This window comes from Gorilla gorilla, chromosome 18 (genome assembly GCF_029281585.2).
Source record: "Gorilla gorilla gorilla isolate KB3781 chromosome 18, NHGRI_mGorGor1-v2.1_pri, whole genome shotgun sequence".
Taxonomy (NCBI): Eukaryota; Metazoa; Chordata; class Mammalia; order Primates; family Hominidae; genus Gorilla; species Gorilla gorilla.
The window spans coordinates 26,879,164-26,889,051 of NC_073242.2; the positions used below are offsets into that span (position 1 = coordinate 26,879,164).

A 9,888-nucleotide genomic window follows, 5' to 3' on the forward strand; every position below is an offset into this window, starting at 1 on the left:
AGGAGCCAGTCTGTAAGTCTGTGGTCGGAGGGATGACCACAGCGAGGAAGCCAGGCTGCTTGGCCAGCAGACATGAGGGATTCTTGTCAGGTTCTTTTTAATGGGCAGGGGAGTATAATTCAGTGGGTTTTAGCCTGTTCCAAAAGTTGGACAGCTAAGTCTAGAGTATGTGTATTTAAATTTTTAATAGCAGCCAGGCATGGTGGCTCACACCTGTAATCCCAGCACTTTGGGAGGCTGAGGCAGGCGGATCACTTGAGCCCAGGAGTTCAAGACCAGCCTGGGAAACATAGTGAAACCCTGTCTCTATAAAAAATATAAAAATTAGCTGGGTATAATGGTACGTGCCTGTAATCCCAGCTACTCAAGAGGCTGAGGTGGGGCAAATTGCTTGAGCCCAGGAGGCAGAGGTTGCAGTGAGCCAAGATCAGGCCATTGCATTCCAGCTTGGACAACAGAACCAGGCCCTGTCAAAATTAGGACAGGACAGGATAGGACAATTTATTTTTCCCAAAAGTTAGATCACTTATACTTTCACCAGCAATTAACACAAGTGTCCATTTTCTTACATCTTTGCCTGCACTGTTTGTTGCCATTTTATGAAAATGTTTGCCAATCAGATGGATGAGATCAGTGCTTTACAAACTGGGTACCCCAGTACTGGAGAGGTTCTTTGAAGCTGCCCCAGGGCCTCTAAGGGTTGGAGAGGACCACTCAGGATGGAGTGGAAGGGTGACGGGGGCTGCAGCTGGGGCCAGCTGGACAGCAGCAGCAGGAGGGCATCTGTCATGACTAACTGGGCTTTCTGTGTTGCCTCTGGTTTTCCCCGGTGGATTAGCCAAGGGACGTCGGGTACCTTGCTCAGCACCAGCTCTTTGACCAGGTAAGTCTGAGGCCACACACCTCTGTCCCTCACCGTCTCACCTTCCCCTCTCCTCCCCTCCTGGGCTCAGTGCGGCTGGAGCAGTGAGCGTGAGTAGGAGGGAGGCAGCAGGTGAGGCTGGGAAGGTGACAGGACGTGGGTGATGAGGAGACATTTTCCTAAAGTGACAGGAAACACTGGGGGGTCGCCAGTGCCCCGAGGATTGTAGGGGCTGCTGTTCAGAGATGAAGGGAGCAGCTGTCGGAGTGGGTGGCTGGCTGGGCTATTGCTGTGGTGCAAGGAGAGGTGATGCTGGCAGGTGGAGCAGTTCAAGACCGGTGTGAACCACCGAGCCCTGGACGTGGGTGGATGTGTGGGGGAGGGAGGGAAGATCGGGGAAGATGCCCAGATTCAGGACCCCAAAACACTAAATAGATGGAGCTGGGGCACCCAGGAGGGACCTGGCTGGTGTGGTGTCTGCCAGGAGTGCCCAGGAAGGCAGCCCTTGGCAGGATTCAAGGATAGGGCCAGGTGCGTGCCCTGAACGTGGAAGACTCGAGTCAGTCGGGGTCAGGGCTACAGCCAAGGGTGGGCTGGGGCCGCACCTCTGTAGCCTTTGCAGTGGGGCCCTCGGATGCTGATCAGCTGTTGTATCTACTGCTGAAGCCAGGACTGCCTCTCTGTCTCGATGGGGGACCCAGGGCCAGTAGGGGCTGTGCCAGGAACCTTCATGCCGACATTGAAGGAGGCTGGCAGTTTCTCTTCCCCAGGCCTCCCTATTAGGACTTGTGCATCCTGCGTCCTGTCCATGTCACTTGCTAAGTGAAGGAAAGGGGGATTCTAATTGATCAGGTCCCTACTGTGTGATCCCGAGACCCACCTTTCCCCTGACCCCGGTCATCCTGGGGGCATGGCCTCAGTGTGGGCCGGGGACCCTGGAAGCCATGGTTAACCTTGGCTCCCTGTCCTGGAGCAGCTGTTTCATACTTTGCAGAACAGGAGGAGTTATATTTAGGAGTAGAAGGCCAAGTTCACAGTGACTTTCAAGATGAGCCAGGACTTGAAAGATGTTTCGGGTAATGGAGGGCCGCCTGGGTGTTTACCTTGGGTCCCAGAGCTGAGTGTCTACCATGCTGTGGAGAGGACCCTGGAGAAGTCCCAGCAGCCCATGCCCAGGTGTTATCATGCCGTGTGGCAAGGACAGTGTTCTAGAACCTTCTCTACCTACAGGACGCTCAGGGACTCCTACCAAATTCTTGTCCCAGAACTTCTTATTGACTTTTCTCCCAGGGACCCCGTGTTCTAGAAGATTTTGGCCATCAGTTTAAGCCTGCCTCAGTTATCAGTCACATCTCGGGAGCACTGATTCCCTTCGGGTCTCTGCATCCTTGGCCAGTGATTCTGATGACATGATCTGGTCAGCCAATCACCTTTCAGAAATCCTGATGATGTCATCAGGGACCAATCATAGTTTCTGCTCAGATTCCACAGGGCCAGTTCTGGTCAAAAGCAGCAGTGTCGGGTATTACCTTTGGGAGGAACCCCCCACAGCCCTGGGAGGGACCTCAGCTTGCGAACTTGTACTTCAGTCCTAAGCAGCAGGCGCGGCTGCATTTCTGCACAGCTGATTTGAGACAGGTTCTTAAAGGTCTGAATAGCAGTGTCTGGGACCAAGCTCCCTGCAGGGAGAACATTCCAGCTTTTCCTGGTACACACTGGTTTCTGAGCCAGCAGCCTGAAGTTACCGTCACTGCTCCCGAAGGAATGGTAGTGTCCACCTGCAGGTGCCTTCAGGCTGCGGAGCAGTGACTCTTAAAAAGCCCTGTGTCCCTCTGGCAACCCTGTTTTCATGCCTCTCAGGCTTGAAAAATGCCACCAGGTCCAACCAGGGTCCCGTGAAGAACCATGGGGTTCTTGGTGGCCTGGGGGGTGTGGGCTGGTGGCCTGCTCTGGTGGGTTCAACCCCGGAGGTAACTGAGGTGCCTGTTAAGGGTCTGGACAGGAAGTGGACTTAGAGTGAGTGTGTTTTCACTCTGAGACCCTGGCTTTGTGTAAAGGAGGCCAGGGCCATGTGCAGTGGCTCATACCTGTAGTCCCGGCACTTTGGGAGACCAAGCAGGACCAGCCTGGACAACATAGCAAGACCCCATCTCTACAAAAATAAAATTAGCCAGGCACGGTGGCATGCTCCTGTGGTCCCAGCAATTTGGGAGGCTGAGGCAGGAGGATCGCTTAAGCTCTGCAGGTTGAGGCTACAGTGAGCCATGATGGTACCACTGCACTCCGGACTGGGTGACAGAACAAGACTGTCTTTGAAAAAAAAAATTACAATAAATAAATAAAGGAGGCCAGGCCACTGCGGCCCTGCCCCACCGTGAACATCCAAGATCCCTTGATGTGTGGTATGTAACTCTGTCAGAAGCCATGGGGAGCCACCCCACCCTTACTGCATCATATAAAGCTCAGAGCACAGACCCAGGCCCACACCTGCCTTTCTCATCAGGCAGTTTCTCTTCTCTGCCCAGCCTGTTTCTGCCAGGTATGGCAAGAAATCCTCTGTGCCTACCCTGGCTTTTAAAACTAGGACGGCAAGGGCCGGGTGCGGTGGCTCACGCCTGTAATCCCAGTACTTTGGGAGGCCGAGGCAGGTGGATCAGTTAAGTCTAGGATTTTAAGAGCAGCCTATGCAACATGGCGAAACCCTGTCTCTACAAAAATAAAAATTAAAAAAAATTAGCCGGGTGTGGTGCATGCTTGTAGTCCCAGCTACTAAGGAGGCTGAGGTGGGGGGATCACTTGAGCCCAGGAGGCAGAGGCTGCAGTGAGCTGAGATCACGCCACTGCACTCCAGCCTGAGAAACAGAGCCAGACCCTGTCTCAAACACACACACACGTAATGGATATAGGTATGTGTTTCTGACTCTTCGTTGGCCTCCGGGCTGCGGTGTCCCCGGCCGGATCCCCACATCTCATGTCTGCTTTGCCGCCCACAGATCCCGGAGTTGAAGCAGGACATCAGCATCCCCGACTACTGCAGCCTGGGCGATGGGGAGGAGGAGGAAATCACCATCAATGCCTGGTTTGGTCCCCAGGGAACCGTCTCCCCACTACATCAGGATCCCCAGCAAAACTTCCTAGTGCAGGTTGGAGCTGCAGCTGGAATAGTGGCCTCCTAGCTCTTCCTGGCCCAGACACCTGGCCGGCCACATTCTCTGCCTTTAAACACCGGGCTCTTAAAAAGAAACAAGAAGCACTGAAGGGGATGAGGACAAAAATATAAAGCAAACCCACAAACGGCCCCAGGCCCAGGAAGGCCTCTGCAGTCAGTGCTTCCAGAAGCGGCTCCTCCTGCATGTGCTCCTCCCAAGATCCCTCACAGGGGAGCCCTCGGGAGAGGGAGCGAGTGCTGGTGCTGGTGCCCGGTGCCTCTGCCCCTCCCCGCCTGCTACCCATGCGATCCAGACCAGCTTCCAAATAGGAGGTGGCAGGTTGGGGGAGGAGTTTTCTCAGCCACTGGGAGGTTTTTTTCCTGAGGCCCAGTCAGAGGAGCAGATGGATTTGCTGCAAGGGGAGGCACCTCTGTCTACTGCTGTAAGACCACCCTGGTTTTCGCAGGCAAAGAGAGGTTTAGTAAAGGAGAACATTCTCCTGCCCCAGCAGGCCAGTCCAGAGAGGCAGCCCAGGAGTGGGCTAAGAGCTGGGCTTCGGGAGCCAGCCTGCCTGGCGCAGACAGCAGCCCTGTCACACCTCAGCTGTGTGAGCTTGGGCAGCTCATTTAATCTCTCTGTGCCTCAGTTTCCTCACCTGCAAAATGAGAGTGAAGATAAACCACCTCAGAGAGGGTGAAACCAGTTAACACACCTAAAGCACTTAAGCAGTGCCTGGCACAGACAAGCGCCTAATAGTGGTGGGCTCCAAAAATGAAGTTATTTTTCAAAATGTATTTGGAAGAAAAACATACCTTAAGGCCAAGTTTGGTAGTTCACACCTATAATCCCAGCACTTTGGGAGACTGAGTCAGGAGGATCACTTGAGGCCAGGAGTTCAAGACCAGCCTGGGCAACATAGTAAAACCTAATCTCTACCAAATATAAAAATACAAAAATCAGCTGGGTGTGGTGGGGCATACCTGTAGTCCCAACTACTGGGGAGGCTGGGGCAGGAGGATCTCTGGAGGCCAGGAGGTCGAGACTGCAGTGAGCCATGATCACACCACTGCACTCCAGCCTGGATGACCGAGTGAGACCCTGTCTCTAAAAAATAAGAAAGAAAAACGTACACGTGGAACTGTAAGCATGTGTGTGGTGGGGAAGGGCAGGCTGGGCCCAGGGAGCAGCATGTGGAAGGGCACAGAGGCCAGAGTGGGCTTGGGGCAGCAGTGGAGCGAGGCCACCAGCTGACTGTCAGGGTCTCTCTCCCCAGGTGATGGGGAGGAAGTACATCCGGCTGTATTCCCCACAGGAGTCAGGGGCTCTGTACCCTCATGACACGCACCTTCTCCATAACACGAGCCAGGTGGGCACTGGGGGTCTGGGGTGACGTTGCAGGTTCTCCCCACTGCCCCTGGAGATGATGACGTCCTTTGCTTTCTTCAGGTTGACGTGGAGAATCCCGACCTGGAAAAGTTCCCCAAGTTTGCCAAGGCCCCATTCCTGTCCTGCATCCTGTCTCCTGGAGAGATCCTGTTCATCCCGGTGAAATACTGGCATTACGTGCGGGCTCTGGATTTGAGCTTCTCGGTCAGCTTCTGGTGGTCGTAGCCAGGATAGGAGCTGAAAGGGCCTGACAGGCAGACAGCATTCATCTGTTCACTAATTTCCTGGGTCCTGGAATCTGTAGAGACAAGCAGGACTGAACCTGTGTCCTGAAGAGCCTTCACTGCCCAGTGGCAGCCCTGGGGGGCTGAGCTCCAGCACTGGACAGGCACAGAGCGGGGGCTGCCCAGGAAGGAGCACACTCCAGGCCGGGGGTGCATGGCAGAGGAAGGTGGGGAGAGCCCAGAAGGACATTGCAGACAGACAGCCTGCATGGGGACTCTGGCATCAGAAAGCCTAATGTTTTTGGGAAATGGGTGGGTCACATGGGCAGGGGTGAAACATGGGCTCTGAGGTTGACTACTTGATTCAAACCCGGCCGCACTGCGTACCTGCTGTGTGACTTGGCCAGGATCCCTCACTTCGCTATGCCCATATGGAAAAGAGGGCAAGGCCAGTCCTCACTGCCGAGGGCCGAGAAGGCGGTGCTGAGCCCCTGCTGCCGCATGAACCTTAGCCGCTGTCACTGATCCCAATTACTCTGATCCTTTTGCCCTTCCTTCCCATAACGGCCTACTGGACGCCACAGCCTGAATACTGGAGAGAGCTGGGCATTGCCCAGGTCACAGGAGAGAGTCTGTAGAGACCTGCGCAGGAGCCCAGACCCCTGCTGGGCAGTGGGAGCTTTCTGTCATCCCCATGGCTCAAGGATAACCTACCTGCCTGCAGAGAAGTGCGAAGGTCTTGCTGGATGACTTTTCACCCACACTCACGCAGGAGCAGGCTCCCAAGTGAAGAAACCACCGAACCATCACCAGCTCCTAGGAGCCTCCCTCCCATCACCTTCTAGTCACCATCCCCCAGAAGTAATGACTCTCAAACCTGGGGGATTTGAGGCCAGGGGGAGAGCCAGGCTCTATGCTTTCTGTAGTTGTGTCTCGTTTGTGTGCACGCAGGTTTGTTCTATGTTTTGGCCATTAAGATTTTCCCCAGCCCTCTGTTTTTTGTTTTTTAAACTAAATAGAGATGGGATCTTGCTATGTTGCCCAGGCTGGTCTTGAACTTCTGGGCTTAAGCAATCCTCCCACCTTGGCCTCCCAAAGTGCTGGGGTTACAGGTGTGAGCCACATGCCAGCCTTGGCTTCTTTCTTCCCCCCTTCTAAGATAGGCCTGGGGAAAAGAGCCCTGAGGGTTGAGCTGCCATCCTGCCAGCATCCTGCCACTGGCTCAGCTGCTTGTCTTTTAGCCAAAAATCAAGCAGCCCCAGGAAAGATTCTGGTTGGCCAGGAGGTAGCTACCCTGGGGTAACTAGAAGGGGGATGGGAAGGTGGCCGTGGGCAGCTGAACTCCAGCTCCTGATGCCCTCTACCCAGGCCAAGGAATTTGACTTTATCGTGTAGGTCCTGGGGTTCTCAGCCTTTGAGCAGACACAGCAGAATCTGCATTCTGGAAAGCTGGCTGTTGGCAGGGAGAGGCTGTGATACTCATCCTGGGAGTGGGCTGCTGAGGGGCCATGGGCATGCTGGGGAGTGACAAACACAAGAGCTATCTGGAAGCTGAGTCCACTTGGCTCCGTGGGCAGCTGTTTGCAAGGACATTGTTTATTCCCTGCCATGGTTAATAGTGAATTACCTCATCTTTCACAGGAAGAATTTACACCAGATGTCAACACCCCTGAAAGTAGCGAGGCATAAAACAGGGACGCCCTCATGACTAGGTTCGCCATTAGTGAGGAGGGGTGGCGGCCCGGCCACAGTGGGCTGTGACTCCCGGCCCACCTGTGTAACTCACACCCCTTCCCCAGCTGAAGGACAGGCGGACTGTGGCCCCAGCTCCCAGTGCCTAGCTGCTCCAGCTGGCAGGCCCCACGGCCCATCTGTAGTGTAGTGTGACAGAAAGCTGGGCACGGGAGGCCACGTTCATTAACGTGTGGTATCCTGGCCAGGAGGCTTCAAGCAAATGTCCCTTGTCAGATGAGGAATGGGAAAAGGGGAAATGTCCTGCCCTGTGGGTGAGGACACGCAGCATCTGGAACTCCTCATGAGGGTTTTGAGTGAGTGCTAGTGTGCGTTGTGGGACGTTCATGTCGGTGTCATCATGCAGGGGTTGGAGGCAAGAGAGACAAGCAGCAGGAGGGCTGGTGTCCCCAGTGGCCAAGTGCCCAGAGGCTTCCTGAGTCCCCAGCCAGGACTGACTCGAGCTCAAAGAATGAACAACCAGAACCACGGGACAACTGGGACAGTCCAGAGCTGCCCCGGCCCCTCCTGCAGGCATTATTTGCTGGTTGGCTTTTTGCCTTCTGGTGTCCATCTTCCCGTCTTCCAGAACGGCACGCTGACTGCATTCTGGAGAATGACCTCTGCCCCAGGGATGTGGTCCTGGAAGGTCTGTACATCAGCTCCTCCCTGGACCGGCATCTTGAGGGCGTGTTGGGAGGAGCTCAGACAGGCTGGAGCTGACCCCCTGTGGCAGCAGCGCCTGCAGTGACAGAATTGTCTTGACATCCACGACCCTTATTCCAAGGTCTGCCATTCTAGACTGGTCCTGCCTTCCTGTCATTTCTGCAAGCCACCTCATACGTTTCCAAAAAACCCCTCTTTAGGTGAGGCCAGCTGGGGCTGGCACTGGCTGAACGTACTGGGCTTACCAATGGGCGTGTCTCTGCCCACTGACCAAGGGGTGGGCTGGGTCCCCGGCTGCCTCACTATGGGAAGGTGGGCTGGAGGGCTGAGGAGCCCAGACCTGGTTCTGGGAGGGTGAGCCTCCCACCAGCAGGGGTCATTGGTTCACTGAGCCTTGGATGCCTGCTCCACCCTGGGTTTATGGAGGTGAACAAAGTGGGGTGGTCCTGCCTGCAGCGGGGGAGGCCAGCCACCAATTCAGTGTCCAAGTTCACTCCCCGCTGCCCCTGAGGCTACTGAAGATGTGATCGCACCTTCGACTTGCTTAGGGAAAGGCCCCTGCTCCCTCAGCCACGTGGCCTGAGAGGGACAGCCCCACTCCTCTCTCCGAGGTGGGTCTTAATTTTCCAATGCCAGCTGGATAATTCCATCCCCATGTCACAGGTGTCCACGTGGGAGCTGTGGGCCATGAGGATGCTTGCAAGGGTGTGGGAGCCACTAGGTGAGAGCCACCCTCTTCCTCCTGATCCCGGGCATGATGCGTGAGGCCCAGAGGCATGGCAGCTATTTTGCTACCATGAAGAAAGCAGCTGGATTTCTAGGAAACCACCTCATAGGCCCCAAGCATGCAGCCAGCCCAGTGAAAGCACAGTAGACACAGAAATGCGGCTGTGTGGTGACCTTGCTGGAGCCTCTAGACCAGGCATCTCCTCAAGACCCCTGTGGCCAAGTCCTTCCTTTTTTCAGCCAGTCTGAGTTGGCTTTTCTGTCATGACTGAAGCATCCTGACTGATGCTGGGGTTCAAGAGAGGGATGAAGATGGGGACTTAACAAGTGTGAGGATGGAGGAAGTGCAGGGAGCGAGGGGCTGACCAGTGCCAAAGGGCGCGCAGGTGCTAGCCAGGAAACAAAGCCGGACACCAGAGGGGAGGGCGCGCAGGCCCAGGGCGCTCTGTGTAGAGGCTCGGGAGCTGACGAAGGAAGCGCTGCACCCTGAGCAGTGGGTGGGGGGAGGTAGTGGCAGATGAGCAGGGGCCTCACCAGGGGTCACAGCCCTGCTGCAGCAGTGGGGGCATCCAGGGGTCTTCTGCAGGGAGTGCAGAGGCAGAGTGTGGGCCGGGGCTGGCGCTCAGCCTGAGGCAGCAGTGGCAGGGCTAGAGGGCTATTGGCAGCTGGGCTGGACAGGATCTGGTGACAATGGGATGCAAGAGGGTCAGGGAGAGGAAGCACTGAGGCTGACTCCCGGTCCCGGCTGGGACAGCTGGATGGCAGGGCTGCCGGGCACCCACAGGGAGCAGAGCGTCCAGGGAGGGAGAGCACGCATCCCGCCCAAATGCCCAGCCTCAGCCCATTCAGGCCAGTGGCACCTTGGGCCAGGGGAGAGTCCAGACTGGGGAGCTGGGGAGGCCAAGGCTCACACATCCGGGTTCGGGGCAGCCCAGTCCTGCTGGGACAGCTGGCCACAGCTGGGACTGGAGGCAAGGCTGCCCTGGGCAAGGACAGTGAGCTGTTCTGAGTCGTTGCTGGGGGCTCTTGCTGGCTTCACCTGCTGGAGCCCAAACCCAGGGGGTCTGAGTGACGACCGAACTCCAGGAAAGGCAAGGCCACAACACGGAGCCTCACACACGGGCTCGAGAACACAGACAGGGGC

The 9,888-nt window shown here is 56.1% G+C and overlaps 1 protein-coding gene across 6 annotated transcripts in view; it reads left to right on the forward strand.

The window, feature by feature from the left end:
- Positions 1 to 8,158, forward strand: part of KDM8 (lysine demethylase 8) — a 48,959-nt gene extending 40,801 nt beyond the window's left edge. For 5 of the 6 annotated variants that reach the window (XM_019012016.4, XM_004057386.5, XM_063700065.1 and 2 more), the window contains 4 exons: positions 839 to 883; positions 3,856 to 4,005; positions 5,285 to 5,377; positions 5,458 to 8,158. In XM_019012016.4, coding sequence (XP_018867561.1) covers positions 839 to 883; positions 3,856 to 4,005; positions 5,285 to 5,377; positions 5,458 to 5,622 — 453 coding nt within the window. In that variant the 3' untranslated portion in view covers positions 5,623 to 8,158. The remainder of the gene's footprint in view (positions 1 to 838; positions 884 to 3,855; positions 4,006 to 5,284; positions 5,378 to 5,457) is intronic. The other variant, XM_019012014.4, reaches the window with a different exon arrangement.
- Positions 8,159 to 9,888: the final 1,730 nt, after the last annotated feature.